Source organism: Vidua chalybeata, chromosome 9 (assembly GCF_026979565.1).
Source record: "Vidua chalybeata isolate OUT-0048 chromosome 9, bVidCha1 merged haplotype, whole genome shotgun sequence".
NCBI lineage: Eukaryota > Metazoa > Chordata > Aves > Passeriformes > Viduidae > Vidua > Vidua chalybeata.
In genome coordinates, this window is record NC_071538.1 from 4,588,652 (window position 1) to 4,608,859 (window position 20,208).

Here is a 20,208-nt window from a genome sequence, read left to right on the forward strand (position 1 = left end):
ACAGTGATTCTGGCTCCAGCCCTAGAGGTACCATCAGAGACCAAGGCAATACCACTGCATCACCAGCTTTTTCAGGCACACAGTTAGAGCCCCGATTTCCCCACTACACATCCTGGTCTAGTTTCAGTCCCAACAGCCAGCGCCCCAGCATCAGTGTCACAGGCCTACAAGAATTTCAGTGCACAAAGCCCACAGTCTCTGCGTCAGCCATTTGGTTCCTATGCCCCGTGCAGTCCCTTTCCCAGCCCTGCAGTGATTACAGCTCCAGCCCTACAAATCCCCTTTCCCAGCCCCAGTGATTTCAGCTCTTGACCCACAAGCTTTATTTCTCTGCCAGCTCTCTTCTTCCAGCTCCAGCTGCGCGCGTCTCCAGCTTCAAAGGGCAGCATCTTGGTCTTGCCGCCAGCTCTGCAGCAGCTCAGCTCCTGCCCGGCGGTCCCTAAGCCCATCCCACCACCAATACCCCAGCCCCGCAGCGACTTCGGCTCCCTCCCAACAAACAATGCACAGTCACTATGCCAGTCCCTGCACCATTTCACCTCGAGGCCCCCAGCCCAGTTCTCAGGAATACTGTTTCTTTTCCATTTTCACTCACGATCCCAGCCCCGCAGTCCATTTCCCAGGGCCCACAGTGATTCTGGCTCCAGCCCTAGAGGTACCATCAGAGACCAAGGCAATATACCACTGCATCACCAGCTTTTTCAGGCACACAGTTAGAGCCCCGATTTCCCCACTACACATCCTGGTCTAGTTTCAGTCCCAACAGCCAGCGCCCCAGCATCAGTGTCACAGGCCTACAAGAATTTCAGTGCACAAAGCCCACAGTCTCTGCGTCAGCCATTTGGTTCCTATGCCCCGTGCAGTCCCTTTCCCAGCCCTGCAGTGATTACAGCTCCAGCCCTACAAATCCCCTTTCCCAGCCCCAGTGATTTCAGCTCTTGACCCACAAGCTTTATTTCTCTGCCAGCTCTCTTCTTCCAGCTCCAGCTGCGCGCGTCTCCAGCTTCAAAGGGCAGCATCTTGGTCTTGCCGCCAGCTCTGCAGCAGCTCAGCTCCTGCCCGGCGGTCCCTAAGCCCATCCCACCACCAATATCCCAGCCCCGCAGCGACTTCGGCTCCCTCCCAACAAACAATGCACAGTCACTATGCCAGTCCCTGCACCATTTCACCTCGAGGCCCCCAGCCCAGTTCTCAGGAATACTGTTTCTTTTCCATTTTCACTCACGATCCCAGCCCCGCAGTCCATTTCCCAGGGCCCACAGTGATTCTGGCTCCAGCCCTAGAGGTACCATCAGAGACCAAGGCAATACCACTGCATCACCAGCTTTTTCAGGCACACAGTTAGAGCCCCGATTTCCCCACTACACATCCTGGTCTAGTTTCAGTCCCAACAGCCAGCGCCCCAGCATCAGTGTCACAGGCCTACAAGAATTTCAGTGCACAAAGCCCACAGTCTCTGCGTCAGCCATTTGGTTCCTATGCCCCGTGCAGTCCCTTTCCCAGCCCTGCAGTGATTACAGCTCCAGCCCTACAAATCCCCTTTCCCAGCCCCAGTGATTTCAGCTCTTGACCCACAAGCTTTATTTCTCTGCCAGCTCTCTTCTTCCAGCTCCAGCTGCGCGCGTCTCCAGCTTCAAAGGGCAGCATCTTGGTCTTGCCGCCAGCTCTGCAGCAGCTCAGCTCCTGCCCGGCGGTCCCTAAGCCCATCCCACCACCAATACCCCAGCCCCGCAGCGACTTCGGCTCCCTCCCAACAAACAATGCACAGTCACTATGCCAGTCCCTGCACCATTTCACCTCGAGGCCCCCAGCCCAGTTCTCAGGAATACTGTTTCTTTTCCATTTTCACTCACGATCCCAGCCCCGCAGTCCATTTCCCAGGGCCCACAGTGATTCTGGCTCCAGCCCTAGAGGTACCATCAGAGACCAAGGCAATACCACTGCATCACCAGCTTTTTCAGGCACACAGTTAGAGCCCCGATTTCCCCACTACACATCCTGGTCTAGTTTCAGTCCCAACAGCCAGCGCCCCAGCATCAGTGTCACAGGCCTACAAGAATTTCAGTGCACAAAGCCCACAGTCTCTGCGTCAGCCATTTGGTTCCTATGCCCCGTGCAGTCCCTTTCCCAGCCCTGCAGTGATTACAGCTCCAGCCCTACAAATCCCCTTTCCCAGCCCCAGTGATTTCAGCTCTTGACCCACAAGCTTTATTTCTCTGCCAGCTCTCTTCTTCCAGCTCCAGCTGCGCGCGTCTCCAGCTTCAAAGGGCAGCATCTTGGTCTTGCCGCCAGCTCTGCAGCAGCTCAGCTCCTGCCCGGCGGTCCCTAAGCCCATCCCACCACCAATACCCCAGCCCCGCAGCGACTTCGGCTCCCTCCCAACAAACAATGCACAGTCACTATGCCAGTCCCTGCACCATTTCACCTCGAGGCCCCCAGCCCAGTTCTCAGGAATACTGTTTCTTTTCCATTTTCACTCACGATCCCAGCCCCGCAGTCCATTTCCCAGGGCCCACAGTGATTCTGGCTCCAGCCCTAGAGGTACCATCAGAGACCAAGGCAATACCACTGCATCACCAGCTTTTTCAGGCACACAGTTAGAGCCCCGATTTCCCCACTACACATCCTGGTCTAGTTTCAGTCCCAACAGCCAGCGCCCCAGCATCAGTGTCACAGGCCTACAAGAATTTCAGTGCACAAAGCCCACAGTCTCTGCGTCAGCCATTTGGTTCCTATGCCCCGTGCAGTCCCTTTCCCAGCCCTGCAGTGATTACAGCTCCAGCCCTACAAATCCCCTTTCCCAGCCCCAGTGATTTCAGCTCTTGACCCACAAGCTTTATTTCTCTGCCAGCTCTTCCATTTCACTTCTTGCTCTCTATCTTCCCAGCAGTGCTACATATTGCTGCTTTTGGTTTTCAGGTCATGATCTTGGTTTCAGCTCAGCTCTTGAGGCCAGATTCCAGCCCTAACCTGACAATCCGTCTTATACTAGCCCTTAGTACAATTTCAGCTCCAACCATGCAGTTCACACCCCAGGTACATATTCCCTGTCCCAGCTCCACAGTGCTTTTACCCCAAACCCTACCACATTTCTGTCTCCTCCAGCTCTGCTGCCTCAGCTCCAGCTCCTCATGTTCCTACTGCCTGCGGCTAAAAGCTGCTCCTGCTTCTCACTGCAGCTTGGAGCTGTTGATAAGGGCAGAAATCAGTTACTGTCATAATTTCAATGTCTCTTGGAGCTGTCCCAGCCACCCTAATGGGATCCCAACTTTGGGGACAGTTGAGGCCTGAAGCCAAACCTCTACCTTTCCCTTTCCCCTGGGTCTCAGCCCAGCACCTGCCCAAAGGCCCCATCTCCCCAGGCAGCCCCAGGGGCTGGGAATAGCCACCAGGCCCCTGCTCCCACATCCCAAAAGTTTCCCTTGGGCTGGTGCATGGGCCCTGGAACCCTCTGAGCACCCACACCCTCAGCCTCTGCTTGGTACCTAGGGGCAGGGGTTCCTGTACGCCCTGCACTGCAGCTCCATGCCCTTCTCCCATAGCATTTATCCAGCTCCAGCCCCAGCATTTCCAGTGCTCCATGTTGTTTTGGGCCTGACTCAAAAGTCCTTATTCCACACCCTGGACTTTGGGTCTCCAGTGACCTCACAACCGGTTATTCAACCCCAGCCCCACAACCCCTACTGAACTAGTATCAGATAAAGAAAATAAAAACAAACAAAATATATTTAATAAAACGAGCAAAGCAATGAAATAATGCACTAAGGAAAAAAAAATATTATTATAAAGAAAAGCAAAATAAAATAATAAAAACTGCAAACAGCCAGCTTTATTCCCGGTGATCTGAACGCTACTTTGAATCCACAAACCGCGAAAGGGCTACTCCCCAGTAACAGCAGCCGCTCCCCCCTGCGCCACTCCAGGCCCCGCACCAGCCTCTGGCCGCCCGAGCCGGGCAGGCCGCGGTGGAAAGAACTGGACACCGCCGGCCCCCAGACATTGGCGCACACAGACGCGGCACTCGCGTCCGAGCTCACCGGCGCTCCTCAGATCGGCCGCCGCGGGGGCCCCGTCGTGGCGCAGCGGCGCTCCTCGGAACACGCATCCGCAACTCCCACCGCTTCCAGCCCCGCCGCCGAACTGACGCCAGCACCCCTCCGACGCACGCTATTTATACCCCAGGGGCGGGCCAGCCAGCCAATCACAACCCGAGGCAGCGCCGGCCCCACCAATCCGAGTCCGCCCATTCCCGCTGCGCTCGGCTCCGCGACCACCCCGCGGTCCCCTCAAACCCCGCTGCCGCCGCCGCCATTGCAGGGGCCGGGTCCGCCCGGTCCCCGCCGTCAGTCTGTTTCCCTGGGAGAAATCCCGGCCGGGACCTGAACGGGAAGCTCCCGCCCGCCCTTCCTGGCTCCAACGGCGCTTGCCGAGGCTGCGGCAGCAGGGATAGGGCTCCGCCGGCTCCCAAAGCGGCGGCGGCGGGAGTGGTGCCTCAGACGCTCGGGGGAGTGGGGCCAGGCTGAGGAGCTGGGCCGCGACTGAGCGGGCTGAACTTGGAGGAACCACGCCCGGATTAAAAGGACAGCTGTGATTGGACAGGGCGGAGAAAGGCGGGCCGGGATTGGCAGGGCTTGGGAGCAATTACTCTGTTTATTATATCTGTGGAGTGGCCTTTCCAAGTGATAAGATAACAGTGACAAAAACAGACCATAAGCATGCAGGAAGGATTTATTGACTCTATCGGCACTATCAGGGAGTGTGAAACAACAGGATAAAACTACAGGAGGAAATAAAATATGTAGACCTAATTTACAGAATGTTCTGCAGACAAGTCAGAAGTTAAAACCAAACAGAGATTTCCTGGAAGATCAAAAACTCAAAGGAATATCTGAATAATGCATAAGCTAATAAATATGCATGTAACCCCAGCAATGTAACCGTATATAGCGAACATGATTTTAAGCTACCTCTGTGCTCTTTGGCCATGTGCCAAAAGCACCCCAGTTCTGGATTATTTTGTCCTTTTATCTTTTATTAAACTTTAAAACATTCTGAAGAGTGAACTCTGTTTATCACATCAGTGAAGCTGAAGCTGATCTGCATCCAGGTGCTGTGGGGCCTACTGGGGGAGGCCATTGAAGTAAGTGTGGGGCTATCGCAGTGAAGGCCAAGTATTTCAACACTACAATAGCATAATCAGCAATATTAATTAATTTTGTGTTCTTCATGCAAGCCTCAGCTAAGAATGCTACTGGCCTCTACTAGTAGTAATAATATGCATAGTAAGTGTTATTAGTATTAATATTTAGGTAAAAATTGTTAGTGTTAACACTGGTAGTGAGTGTGTTAGCTGGTGTTTACTGTGAAGCTCTGCTCTCCCACAGTATGACAAGATCCTGAAGTTGACCTCAGGTGCAAAGTTAGGTGAGCACTGCTGTCCTTACCGTGATCCCCCAATGGAGCCATGCTCCAGAGATGGGCAGCAGTGAGTCTGCGGATGCCTTCCCAAGGTGACAGAGCTCACCCTCCCTCCCATCTGCAGTCACGGGATGTGAAGGCAACCATTGCTGTCCTCGGCTTCATCCTCTCCAGTGCAGCCAAGCACAGTATAGACAGCGAGTCTCTGTTAAGCGAGCTGCAGCAGCTGGGGCTGCGCAAAGGTAGGGGAAACCCTCAGGGTGGCACCATGAGCCAGACCTGGTGGGATGTTGCTGACAGTTCCCAGCCCTGCCTTCCTCATACCCAGATGGAGGGCAGGCTGCCTACTGTGCTGTCCTCCATCACCTCCCTTCTGTGACTTGGGATGATGAAAGAGGCCTTTCTTGACCTGGAATTTGGAATCAGGAGATGCTGGCAAGGCTACTCCAGACAGAGCGTAGCCTGTCAGATTTCTGATAATTTAAGGGTCAACATTTTGGTAAGAGTTGATTCAACGTCTGTAGTTGTGGTGCAACAGTGATGTGGGATTTCAGAGTTGCCAGAAGCAGGAAGAGACTACACTTTTCAGGATGGTGGTGGAGGTGTGAGGGGGGATATGAAACTTGGGAGACGGAATATACCATTTTAAGGCTGGTTCTTGATCCTTTGAGGTCTTATGAAATGTATAGCTTTATAGCCCTCTCCTGCTCGAGGCACTCTTTTACTGCAGAACTACAAGAATAATATAATAACACACCCTTAAGAACAGAAAAAGCTCAACCATTCACTTGACTGCCATGACTAAGGCACTCTCTCCAGCCAAACTGGACTTTGGGCTGATTTGCTGCACTCAAGATAAAGCCTTTGCTTCTGAAGTGCTAAAAAGTGCTAAAAGGCATTTTTGTTACTGTGACTGAAGTTGGTTCAAAAACAGGTCATGGGTAGAATTGTCTTTACTATTATCAAATTAATTCCCAATATTGTAGCCTAAGCCAATATATTCTACTCAGTGAGTTTGGGTTTTTATTTTAAATGACTACACATCAATATATAGTTCTGCTAGTATGAAAAATGTGCAGGCCAAATCTTGGGTGGCTATCTCTGCTGAGTGAAGTACAGGTTAAACAACTTTAGGCCTTACTTAAATGTAAGTACAGAGATTATTAAATACTTCCTCCCCTTCCCAATTACCTTTTACTGTACATTACAAGTGGAATATCATTCAGTCTCAGCTAGGATGTGTGGAATGTAAATTAAGAGGCAATTTTAGCACTTCTATGAAGACAAAGACGATTTTACCCTTCAGAGAATAAGTATTTTCCACAGCTAGTTTTATTTTCAATTACAGCAAAATCAAGTGTTGACAATTAGTGTCTTAAAAGCTACAAAAGGAGGATTTCAACCCAGCAACAGATTTAGAATCAACTCTATGTTCAATCACAAGTCGCCATCCAACAGAGACCTTCTCTAGAACGTTTAATGTTAGCAAGTTTCACTATACATACTCAAGGTATGCTGTATCTCAAGTATCAGTAGAATTTTGTCTAAGGGACTCATCAATACATGAAGACATCTGTATATTTAAAAGAACCATAATTATGGTATTACTGGTATCAATTATTGTGAGAAGAAGCAGCTGTTTCTCACAGTATAGAAAAGTGATGGCAAATGTGAACAGGAATAATTAAATACCTGTGTGGTATTAAGTGCATGGCTTAAATAGGATTTTATTGGTTTGTTTGGTTTGGGTTTATTTTTTTTTTAAGTGCTTTGCATGATCCACCATCAAAAGAGGCCTGTATGAAGACCAGTACTAGCATGGTTGATGTTACAGGAATAGAAAAGTTAAGCATTCACACCGTCAAGCTCTGATTTGAATCTTACATTTAAAAAAAAAAAAAAACCAAGCCAAGGCCCATAGATTTAGATACAGAATTTAAATGTTTCTACACATCTTAGAATACAACCAAATAACATGTTACACTCAGATTATGAGAATCAGCCTGTTCTGAAACAATTTATGAAGTGACAAAGTCCACAGCAAAGCTACTGCTTTACTTCCATAATGTAAACACATCTGAAAGAAGAATATGCTGACAGTTTCACAGATGATATTATAAATCAGTAAAACCAAAGCAATTGGTCATACAAAGCTTTTGTCTCTTACGAGGCTTAGCTTACAAGCTCAGGCTGTACGTTTATTCTCTGAAGGACATCTTCTGGCATACAAAAGACAGGATTGACGGCCTTAATTTGTTCTTCTCCTAATAAAGATAGTCCAGCAATACCAAATAAGGTATGAAATGGATCCACCTGGAAGAAAAAAGAAAGCTTGTGTCTGTTTCCGAAAGTCAATTGTTTTTTTCACTTTTATGGAATGAAATTTTCATTTGCCAGCAAGAGAAATGAAAATCTCCATGGCTTCTCTGGGGAAGACAATACAACTGAATAAACTTTCATTTGCGTTAACATGTGTTGACAGGCAAGAAATTTCCATAGCAGGCATTTACAATACTATGATTTACTCAGGCATGCTTGTCAATTATCTGCTGCTAAGACGATTTTCAACTCTGAGTTAAAAAGCACTCACATTTCTTTATTAGCATGCAATATCACAGGGTGGTAGAAGCAAAGATAATTAAGATTTTAAAAGTAAACTGGATCATCTACAGGTACCACTTCCCCATTTGTTCTTCAGAAACATCATAATGCTCTCTATTGATTTCCAAATACAGAAATGTGCTGTAAAACCTTGAGAGAGAAGCAGCAACCTATTATGCCAGAAAACATCCCAGAACTATAAATAAAAACAAAAACCCCCGAAACCTCTACTCCTAAAACCACACGACCATCACCCCCCTCTCCCCCTACAAAAAAAAAACAAATGAAAAAACAACCCAAACACAAAATACCCTAAAACAACAATGTCTGTTAGGACTGAGTTTCTGCAGGAATAAAGCAAGAACCTGGAAGTCAACATTTCCTCAGGAGTAGAATTTTCTACACTTCAGCAATCAAAGACAACTAAAAATAATATTAAATAACTGCTAATGTAACATAGAAAAGCTGTCCCAAAGGTGCTCTCCTTAGATATAGAGAAAAGGCTCTTCAGAGCTGCTCTTCCAAGAAGATACAAATATTTAATTACTCAAAGCTAGAAAAACATTTAGACTTCAAGTTCTGGGCTTTTCTTCAAGAATTCTGAAAAGGGAAAAGGTCTTCCTATAAGCTCCTTAGAAATACAGAACTCTTCCTATTTTAAGAACACAAAAACACTTTCCAAATGACAGATCGGAGATTTCTCCCCCAACTGGGAATAAACTAACTGCTTGCAAAAAAAATAGAAAGTTACTTTATTTTTTAATGCATTTGCAGAGAAGGGAGCAGACATGGGCAGCTGCAATAAAAACAGCTAATACCTTTACAGACCATTAACAAATAAGCCAAGTGTTAACAGGAATGAAGTCTCACAATACTTTTTATTTTATCTGTCCAGCACTCTTGAAAGATAAAAACTTTATCTGCCATTTCACTAGGACAGTATCAATTACTCCCACTTGAAACCAAAGAGAACAGACCAGCTAAATCGTAACTGCTCTCTCAACAAGCAAAATCCATAGCACCAGCCTCTTGACAATGTTATCTCAAAAGCTTCTTCCTCCCTCAGCTAGACAAATGTCAGCTACAAGATTTATTCAGTGGCTGGGCTAGCAAAGAATGAAAGTTAAGTGTATAGGGATTCTTAATAAAAACTCATAATTTAATTAGATCAGACAAAACAACAAGAGAGTTGAAGACCATTTAACCTACACCAGACTTTAGCTTGCAGATCATTTCACAAAACAAAATAATAAACCCAAAGAACCCATACACGCACCGGAAAACCCACCACGAAACAAGAGTGTTTTTACACAGATCTTCCAAATGGTCTTGTGCGGCCAGTCTTGTGAGAAATGGTTTGCATTGCGAGTGTTATGGGGAACCAAACCAGATTTTGTAAGGAATGGCAACTGACTTCACTGGGGGATACATGTGCGTTGTAAGGAATGCGCTCCCCAAGTACGCCTTCAATGGCAATTCTACCCTGTTCTTCCTTCAGAGTAAACTGCAGCCTCTGCAAAACCCACCTGGACCATGAGTTGAGTTACACTCACACAAAAGTTGAAATCTCCAGTTAAAATTCTCATGTGTATTTTATTTAGAAAAAATATCACTTACCATATCTCCCGGTCTGTCAGCAAATCCTCCAGTCTCCTCATCCTGGCATGCCAAAATAAAGCAGCGCAGTTTCTCTCTGTCAATCCACTGTATCCTACCAATCATCTTCAAAGAAGCTAGCACCCACCACGAATAACATACATCAGGTAACTGGCAAGCAGAGAGGCAGATTAAATATTTGCTCGGGTTTTAAACATAATGTTGCAAGTTTTACTGGTAATTCTGCACATTATCAGGTGCGCTATCATAATACTCTTGTGGAGACACAACACTTAAGAGTGTCTTTGGAGTAAAAAAAATTCTTGATAGCATCTCTTTTCAGTGGACTTCTGCTTTCAGGAAGGGAAAGTATCTTTTTCAAACTTCAAGAAACAAGACCACAAGGATGTGATTTTTAAAGACTTCACCTTCTGTGAGAGAGGCTGAAAAACCACAGCACTTCTTTCAAGAGGAAATACAAAGTTGTTCATATCAACTATTTGTATTTTGGGGGCAAGGGGGGAAGCAGGGGAATCTGTTGGTTGATTATCTATTTGCCAGAGATTTTTCTAGGTTACACAAATCTCTAGTGTGATGTGGAACACTATGACACTCGGGATTTACATCTAGTAGAACAGTAATTTTTATACAAATCCTATAGAAAAGATCATTCCCCAAGTAAGAAAATACTAAAGACCCAGTTTAACAGGATAATGGTTCAAGTGGTCAGCAAGACATCCTTCAGTATGTATACTTTGCTATACTGAGGACTCAAACGAAGCATAGGTAAGGACTGCATGACAGGTGTTAGTAACAAAAGAATCAGGACAAGGCCTGACTTCTTTGAAAAGTTTACTATATGTTTTATAGAAGTCATGACATTTTGCAGTAGTTCAGCTTCAGAATCTCTGTTGAGATTTGAACAAAGAAAAGAAGCCACATGATACCTTCTCTGGTCGTCCGTTGAGACCCCCAGAAGGTAACTGACGTTCACAAAGCCACCAACCCAGCAAGTCAACATTTACTTGATGCAACTGGTCTGTTATAGCCAGAAATCCTGTGCAACAATAGATCTAAAATTACAGACATAAATTTTTTGTGTATTTAATAACTAAATATAGTTTAGCAGACTAAATGCAGGAAGAACTCAAAGCAGAAATGCAGTCATGTAAACAATACAAAATAAGCTCACACACATTTCAACTTTTAGTTTCAAAGACTTTTCCTTCATAAAACCATGTTATTGTTATAGTTCTTTTTGTTAAAAAGTTCCAGTAGCACAATTGGTAATATTTCACTAATATAAGACACTACTGCAAGGTTTGGAAAGTGATCCCAGGAGATCTGAGAGAGCCATACAATTTTATTTTAAAAACACAGACTCTCAAGCCAGAGTAGTCAAACTGACTTCTGCAGGCTGGATATGGCCTTTATAAAAATTTTGCATCCAGTCTATGGTTTGTTCCTGTACCTGCCTTTTATCCTAGCACTTGCAAACAGTAAACAAAAAATTAATTCCCTAACAGAAACAGGCTAACTTGGATCATTAACTATCTTGGCAATTCCCTATGTGTTTGGTCATGTCACGCTTACTTTCCAAGTGCCATGTAATATATCTGCATTGATTAAACCCCTTTTAATATTATTAATCCCCTTAATTAATTAATTAATACAATAATTTTATTAATTTTAATTTACTCCCCTTTGAATGTTAATTTTAAAATTAATAGTTTTTGCCGGGGAGATAACATTTATGGTGCAACAGCATACTTTGGTCACATTTCATGCGATCACTAAGAAAGCAGTGAAGCACAAAAAGCCAAGAATCATAGAATCATTAAGGCTGGAAAAGGCCTCTAAAATCATCAAGTCCAACCTTTAACTGAATACCACCAAATAACACTACACTATATCAGGAAGTGCCACATCTACACGTTTTTTGAACACTTCCAGAGATGGAGACTCCACCACTTTCCTAGGGAGTCTGCTCCAGTGCTTAACCACTCCTTCAGTGAAGAAATTCTTCCAAATATGCAACCTGAATCTCCTGCAGTGCAACTTGAGGTCATTTTCACTTGTCATGTTACTAACTGACTGGGAGAAGAGACCGACCTCCACCTTGCCACAACCTCCTTTCAGGCGGTCTCTCCTAAACCTTCTTTTGTCAGGACTAAACACTCCAGTACCCTCAGCTGCTCCTCACAGGCCTTATGTTCCACACCCTTCCCCACCTCTATCACCCTCCTCTAGACATACTCCAGCACCATAATGTCCTTATGGAAGTGATGGGCCCAAAACTGCCCTCAGGACTGGAGGTGCCCCAGCAGTGCCAGCCCAAGGGACAGCAACTGCCCTGGTCCAGTGACCACCCCGTGGCTGGTGCCAATGGCCTTCTTGCCCACCTGTGCACACCTGGGCTGATATTCAGCTCCTGTCATCTAGGTCCTTTCCTGCTGGGCAGCTTTCCACCCACTCTTCCCAAACCTGGAGCATTCCACAGGGTTGTTGTGACACAAGTGCAGGACCTGGCACTTGGCCTTGTTGGACGTCACACAGCTGGTCTTGGCCCATAGATCCAGCCTTTGCAGAGCCTTCTGCCCATGAATCAAAACTTCCACACAAACTGGTCTTTCCTGTGACCTTACTGAGCATGCACTTGATTCCTTTGTCCAGACCACCGATGAGGATATCAAATAGGACTGACCCCAAAACTGAGCCCTTCTGACCCTTCACCAACTGGATTTAACATCATTCCCCACTACTCTCTGGGTCCAGCCATGCAGCCAAGACTGCACCTGTCCAAGATATGGGCTGCAGCCTCTCCAGGAGAATTCTGTGGGAAAGCACGTCAAAAGCTTTACTCAAGTCTGGGTAGACATATCCACTGCCTTTCTCTCATCTATTAGGCAGGTCACCCAGTCATAAAAGGACGTCAGGTTTGCCAACAATCCCAGACAACTACTGAACTTCCATGGAGGTGAAAGAGAGAGCTTTTTAAGGAGTATGTGAGTAAGCACAACAGATTGAATCCTCACAGGCAATGCCAGCTGCAAACAGAGTGGGTTCAGCTATTGAACTAACTTCCTTGAACACTATAACATGGTCCAGCCACTTAGACTATATGGGCAATGCTACTGTACATTAAAACTATAAGGTAAGTACATGTAACAGATTTAACTTTTTTTCTTGATTTTAAACAAAGAAGGGGCAGGAAACCCAACACTTGTCAACAAAATGCCTCTAATATTTTCATGTGATGAGGTGAATCCTAGCTATGGCATTACTCACCATAATTATGCAAAATAAACAGGTAACTGCAACAGCATTAAAAGTTGATTTTTTTCACACATTCAGGTTAAGTGCACTAAACTTTTCCATGAAAAGAAAAAAAAATAGGAAAGGTAAATTTAAATTTAAAATTATTTCCGTTATGTAAATTTCCTGATGAAAGAAGTTATTTAGATTATATTACTCAGGAGATCTCCTAGTTTTTTCTAATTATACTACTGCATTTCCTTCTCAAGTACGTTTTACTGAGCTTTTCTCAGAATTCACTGTCACCAATAACAGTGTGTAAGACTAGTGATTCTAGCTGATAAATATTCCCATTACTAGCTTAGGTATGCCATCTAAAAACTGACTTTCCTCAAAAAATTAAGTAATTCTTGACAGGATTCATATCTTGTTTTTATTTGGGTTTATTGGCTGATAAATCTCAGACTGTACAATTGACCTTTACGTCTCATTATGACCTGTTTCAGAAACAGTGATAAATCTTGTTCACCGTCTCCATTGATATCCATTTCAAATTCTCTAAAAATCCTCATGCTAGCAATTACAAAATCACTATGCGAAGACTCAAATACAGCCCTAAAAGCTTTTTTCCCACCTAAACTTTCAAGTCTCGACTCGCCCTCCCAGATTAGGTTATGCATCTGTTCATTTATTTTAACTAAGGTACTAGAATCAGGCATTTGGGAAACAAGAGGTACATCCATTGTCATCACTGATACATGTTGTAAAGAAACATTTATAGGCAGTATGTGATGCTTGCTAATTTAAAGTATTTTCATATTAAGAGAAACTCACCTGTCCTGCATGTGATTCAGAACCTGGTCTACAACCAAATCCTCCATCAAAGTTCATACAGGACAAAACGAATTCTACTGCTTTTTCCACATCAATGGCATCCAGCTTTCCCTGCAAGTCAGAAAATAACTAATGCACTTGATACTCTACCAAGCTGATCTTCTGCAGAAACTTCAGCAGTACCAAAGAGCAGTACCAATCGATTCTCTGCTTGTGCAAGTGATGGTTTAGGACTTACCAGAAGTGCAAGAGTTGCTGCAGCACAGAAAGAGAACCTTGTATCGATTTCTCCTATAATGTGGGGGACAAAGAATGAAAGCAGATTATTTTTTCAACAAACATACATTTAAATCATTACTGAAAATATGGAATAAAATGTTAAAATCCTAGGTTCTGCATCAAAAACCAAAAATCAGCTAAAAAATATCCTCCCAAACAATTTAATTTTCCAGCTTACCAATTATTTCCCCAGTAATTTAGAAAATATACGTTATCATTTAAGTCATCTGTATGTTTTACTATTCATAAAAGTCGACAACTCATTTAGAGCTGGACAGCTATATATCCAAATCAATTCAGATAGTGGTAGTTCACAAACAACTGTTTAATTTTAGAGTTTATCTGTAGTGCTCTACAGATAATTGCAGAGCAATGGAAATAATGCAAAAATAATCAGACAACTCTTGCTCTGCCTTAAATCCAGCCAGAAGTAGAAGCCATTTCTTGTTTTAGGGCAAATCTAATTAAAGTTACAAGGCTTCTCTGGCATATTTGTACCTGGAAGAAAAACCAAAGCCCCTACATCTATAACAGAATAATTGCTTGTCAAGTCCAATATAACTCTTGTAGCACCAACTCCAGGCAATTAATACTTGAAGTCACAATTTAAAATATAACTGAGCTCCAAACATTCTGTTTCTTGGTAGAACTTTTGCAAGACTTCTGTTCATAAGAAATTCACAAGCTGAAACACATAAAGCAAACATTTGCTGCTCTGACCTACATCAGGGATCACACTCCCTCAGCTGCACCTCTCGGAATACTTCAAGAAAAAGGGCGCAGCAAACTATGAACCAATTTAGCACACAGCACATCATCTACCTTTACAGTAGCATACATACACTGCTAAGATCTCAGTTGCTGAATTTTACCTGAACAAGAGTGATATGCAATAGATTTTCTTAAAATTTAGGTCTCCCATGGTGATAAATACTTTTAGAGTGACTAAATATTTATGCCACAGCTTAAAAATCCTGTGTTTGTTCATAAAGAATTTATATGCAGAAACAAAATCAGTATTAAGAGAAGTTCATGAGTACAAACCCAGTCTTTCTCACTCCCACATTATGAAAAATCCTTTCACATTTGACATGGATATAGGTCATTACTAACTACTATCAAATAGCAAGTATAAAATGCTCCTTATGAAACAGTGTCTCTAGTATTTCAAAGTACTGTTAAGTTAAAAATGCCCAAAAGTTTTCTTCTTCAAGACACTTTATTCTTAATACAAGAATGGAACTGAAGTTGAGAATATTTATGAAAGGAATGAAATTAATTCTGTCCTTCACAAACCCTTCTTTTTCATGACTCAGAAAATAAAAGTGTTCACATATAATACATATGCAAAAAAAAACATCCAAGGGAACTTAAGTTTACGGACTTACACAAGTCAACCTAGACACTATATTTAAGAGATCTAAAAATTACCCCATTCGTCTCCAGCAAATGATCCATCTTCTTTCTGCAAGCTCTGTATATATTCAACAATTTTATTTACATCAACTACATGGAGACTATCATATAAGGTAAGAATCTGGGGAGGGAAAAAGGACACAGTAACAATCAAAGTGGAACAAAAATTTTGAAAATTTCTTAACAAAAAGAAATAATGGATTTATAAAAGACTTGATTTAATTAATTCTGAATGCTATTTGGTAAGGCTTATTAAAATAAAGGGTTTTTTTCACTTTAGTAGTTAATCTCTGCACTGTAGATTATTTTTGTCTAAAACCTTTAGGACATTCTCAAAGGGAGATACAAACAATTCAAATGGAACTGTTTCATCCTTTGTTACTTTCCAGTGTTGAGGTCTTCTTTCAAAAGCATAACCAGGTTTATTTATTTTATGTTAGCAATATGTAGAACAGAGATTTGATTATGGTTAATATTGTAATGGGACAATGACACCTTAGATGTACCAATTTGTAGTTTTGCACTGCAACTACTTGGATATATGTATGCTAAGCTGCTGGTTACTAACTCCACTTACAGTGCAAACTTGTCAACAATTACTCATTTCAAATTATTAGATTTTTGTTTACATTAAAATTTTAAATATAACTAATAGAACCAAAAATGCAATAATTTAAGAAAAAGTATGAACAATATGATTATATACCAGCTGTGCAGTGAATATATTCTGGAAGAAAAATAAAGGTAGGGAATACAATTTTCCAAACCACCACTGATTTAAACCAGCAAATTTGTATGACACAATGTCATGTGAAAACAACAATACTGTTTCGGAGCCCTATCTGACTTAATGTTTTTACTCACACCTTGCATAATCAGTAAGAGAGTAAGTAAGAATTTATTATATATCACAAAATGGAAAAAAACCTCAGCTGAAACTAAGCAATGTTACAGTAACAATCCTGAAAAACACTGCACACTATTGACTTTAAATCTAGCTAACTGGAATCTTTCAATTGTTAAATAAAATTGAAGTCAAATAAAATATAAGTCTTACGGAAAATTAAAAAAAAAAAAAAAAAGAACATACAACTCCAACAGAAAATATATAATCACAACATGCACCCTAAATGCAAATCTGAACAAATTACTATTAACTGTAATGACAAGAACATATGACATGACCCTCTAAACATCCCAGATATGTAGACAGGACTAAACAGTGTTTGTTCACTAAGACCACGCATACTCATTAAGATATGCTGGTTAAGTCTACCACAAAAATTTTACATCGGCATTTCTGAACACTTTTTCAGTTTGGACAGCTACAGCTCAATTTAGTTAAAATGAAAATATCTCCTAGTAATATCAAGTATATATTTAAGAACTAACATATCTAATTTGTAAGGTAACAACCTCAAATTATACCCCCCTTATACTGAACTGGAATTTGTGAAAGGAGCTGGATTGGACAGTTCGGAAAAGTTCAGACATCACAGCCTGGAAAAACTTCAGTGTCCTGGTTCTCACAGTATTCAGAGTAATTCTAGTGCTAAAGTGGCAATAACAATCAACCTTAGAGCATTCTGTCCTATCTAAGGGGTTCAAACCCATTATCTTAAATCCAGCATAGTTTCTGCCTAGAAAAGAATGCTGTATTATTTTTTGTAATGTCATTAAAATCCTTCATCCATAAGATTGAATGAGAGACGCACACTGCAAGCAATCAAGCTAACTGTTCAGAAGTGTTCGGGCCTTTTTGGTACTTTTTCACACAATGGTTTATATCAGCAGAACAAAAAAACAGAACAAAATAAAGGCATGAGCAATAGTGAGAAAATAAGTCTATAATGGAGATAGCTGCAGTGAAAAAATAAGATTGAGAATTACTTCTTATCGGGGGAGCATATGCACCAAACAAATTAAATGCTCAACAGACTAACACAGTTTTTAAATTATACACCCCCAAAAAACTCATATAAAAAAAAATTTTTTTGCTCTTGTTCTGGTGATACGTATCTGTCACCTCAATGTGCACTAAGAAGAATTTATGAAATCAAAAATTATCTATAAAATGCTCCGGTAAAACTTGCAGCTAAAGAGTATTCCAAGATAACTTACAAAACTGGCAACAATGCAGTAACCATTAATTGACCATTAAAAGTAAAACATTCCCAAATATGACAATTTTTAGAAAGTGATACAGCTGAATCCTACAGTTTTGTCCATTAGATTTTTTCTTTTAATTAAGATACTGAAATAATTTTTGTCATGGGCTTCCAACAGTAACTGGTTCATAAATCTGCAATCATAAAAACTTAATCACAAACACTTTCTTCTAAAATTACCCTTCTACTTTTACCTGGACAGCACTGAGGGTATACAGAAGATGAGGATCATGACCTATGCTGGCACTTATTCCACCACACTCATGTTGACATGATTTGATGAATGATAGAATTTCTTCTTTGTTCATTCGGTGCAGCTGCCCCATGAGATCCATTGCTGTCAGTCCCCAATACACACCACTCATCCTCAAATATTCCGACATGCAGTATTCCTAAACAGTGCATTGTTTTAGTTCTTGATCAGAGAAGCACACCATCAATATAGCACAATGAAAATATGTTAGTTAACTTTCACAAATATCTTAGCTTCTAGTTAGTCAATCATTTTCCAACCATTTAGTAACTACGCGCCAGCCACTCAGAGATACTCTGTACATCATGTACATGTGTATACACATACTCATAGATATGGGAAAATGCACATGTAGATACCAACACGTACTACACTCCCTTCCTCCCTGTATTTTTCTAGTTCAAACCGTCAAGTTCAATGTCAACTTAGCCACAAACAAGTAGTTGTGCACCAATTCACTTCAGATCACTTACTATCCTGACATTCAAAGAAGCCCTCAAATTGCCACCCCAACTAGTCTCAAAAAATAACAAGTCTATTTCCCAGGGCCAAAACTCTCATAATTTTAAGTCGCACTAGGGAGTGAAAATTTTTATTGAATTCTCTTACATTGATTACATCACCTGCAATACATAAACATTATTTTTTACATGCACTACAATTGAAAGTAACAGTGCTTGGCATGCTTTTCTGAACAGTAAAGGTAACCACAACTTTTCTTCACATAAGCAGTTATTGACAATTTTTACCTGCTGGAAGTGGAATCCCATTGGTGTGGACTACATCCAACCACTTATGACTGTAAAACTGCTGTAAGTTGTCCCACCAAAAGAGTAACATGCAAATGCAACTCTACTTGTGCATTCTAGTGGATGAAGAAGCTAGTAGCTTGTTTCTCAGGTCTCAGAGTAATTATAGAGCTAAAATGATAATCTTCAAAATTATAGTCAGATAATACATGCCAAAACTCATCACAGACCTAGAGACATTAACAAGTGCACCTTTATTTTATACTTTGGATTGCAGGGTGAAAAACAATTAGCTTGTTAACTTGCATCTAACCCTTAAATCTGAGCCAATAAATAAAGGTTATTACTGTTAACAAAACCACAGCTGTACTGTAACAAACTGATACGTACATAATCATCTTTCTTTGTTCCATATGAAGCTATATAGTCTGCATGTTTTTCTGAAAGTAATGTGCTTGGGGCATCGGGTTTTATTATAACATCCTTTTGCGGTGTCCCCTGTAAAAAGCACCAACAAGTCAGTTGCAATGTCAGGTCAAAACGTTTTAGCAACTTGGTATAAAGTAGCCAACACCGGTGACTGTGACTCTGGGAAAAAACATCTCTCTAGCTATTCTGAGCCTACGTCAGGTCGCGCATCTCACGCCATCACTGTTCAGCCTGGCTAAACCCTTCCCCAGGAAAGGCTACGAACCAAACCTTGCAATAAAGCTAAGAAATAACACCAACTCGCCAAGAATAACCTGAAGTGCCGGACGGCGGAGCCCTTCCCCGAGCCCGGCCGTGCCGCCCGGCGTCCCCACGGCTCCGCGAGGCCCGGCCCAGCCCGCGCGCTGCCGCGGCCGCCGGAGAGGCGAGCGCCGCCCCGGCCCCCGAGCGGACCCAGCGCGACCCGCGTCCCTCCAAGGCAGGTACAGCCGCGCGCTAGAAAACAAGTTCCCGCAGGAGAGACGAGCCGCAGCACGGAGCCCTCCACCCACCATGTCCTCCGCACGCACAGGAAGACGCGAAGGGGCCAAGCGGAAGGCGGTGGCCGGCGGTGCCTCGCTGTGCCCGCCCGGCCTCGCTCGGGCCCCGCCCTCCGGTGGCTGCGCAGAGCAGAGCGGCGCTGCGCGCGCGGGCCCGCGCCGTGCCCCTCGGCGTGGGGAGCGGCTGTGGCCTTCTGACTTGCCGCAGATAAAGTGTGCTCTGAAACAGGTAGTACATTTAAAGTACACTAACTCCAGCTGTGAACTTTCTTGCATCACAGCAAACAGGACAGCGTTTGGAAATAACTTCGGTTCCTTCCTCAGCTCTGTGAAAAAGCAAATCCAAGAATTTAGTCGCAGGTAAAATGGGTAAAGAGAACTGTCCTTTTGCTCAAAACCGTCTCTCTTGCTTCTTCATTAAAATTGTCTTGGGTGATTCTGTTCATGATTACCAACTCTTGATGCTGGCACATGTTCCCCCTAAACTATACCAGGCAGGAACATCAAAGAAGTAGTACTAAGTATTATGCTGTGTTGCATGGGACAGTCAAAAATAAGGTCTGTTTCTTACATACGGCAAATACTTACCAAAGATGTTGCATTATGACTCTTCTGGAGGAAAGTCAGTAATTTATAGAGACTAAATGCTTTCTTTAAAGAACTGATTTTCC

The 20,208-nt window shown here is 42.8% G+C and overlaps 1 protein-coding gene and 1 non-coding gene across 2 annotated transcripts; both read right to left on the minus strand.

Moving 5' to 3' along the window:
• Positions 1–6,732: 6,732 nt before the first annotated feature.
• On the minus strand, positions 6,733–19,893 carry RABGGTB (Rab geranylgeranyltransferase subunit beta). Its single transcript, XM_053951076.1, has 9 exons — positions 19,550–19,893; positions 18,960–19,067; positions 17,762–17,959; positions 15,415–15,520; positions 13,943–13,995; positions 13,705–13,815; positions 10,563–10,688; positions 9,637–9,786; positions 6,733–7,731 (listed from the first exon to the last, which is right to left on the minus strand). Exons 1-9 carry the CDS (start codon positions 19,811–19,813, stop codon positions 7,591–7,593), a joined length of 1,257 nt encoding a protein of 418 aa, XP_053807051.1. The 5' UTR covers positions 19,814–19,893; the 3' UTR covers positions 6,733–7,590.
• LOC128792621 (small nucleolar RNA SNORD45) lies at positions 18,718–18,800 on the minus strand. The gene has a single exon (XR_008432484.1). It is a non-coding gene; the product is annotated as a small nucleolar RNA SNORD45 (small nucleolar RNA).
• Positions 19,894–20,208: the final 315 nt, after the last annotated feature.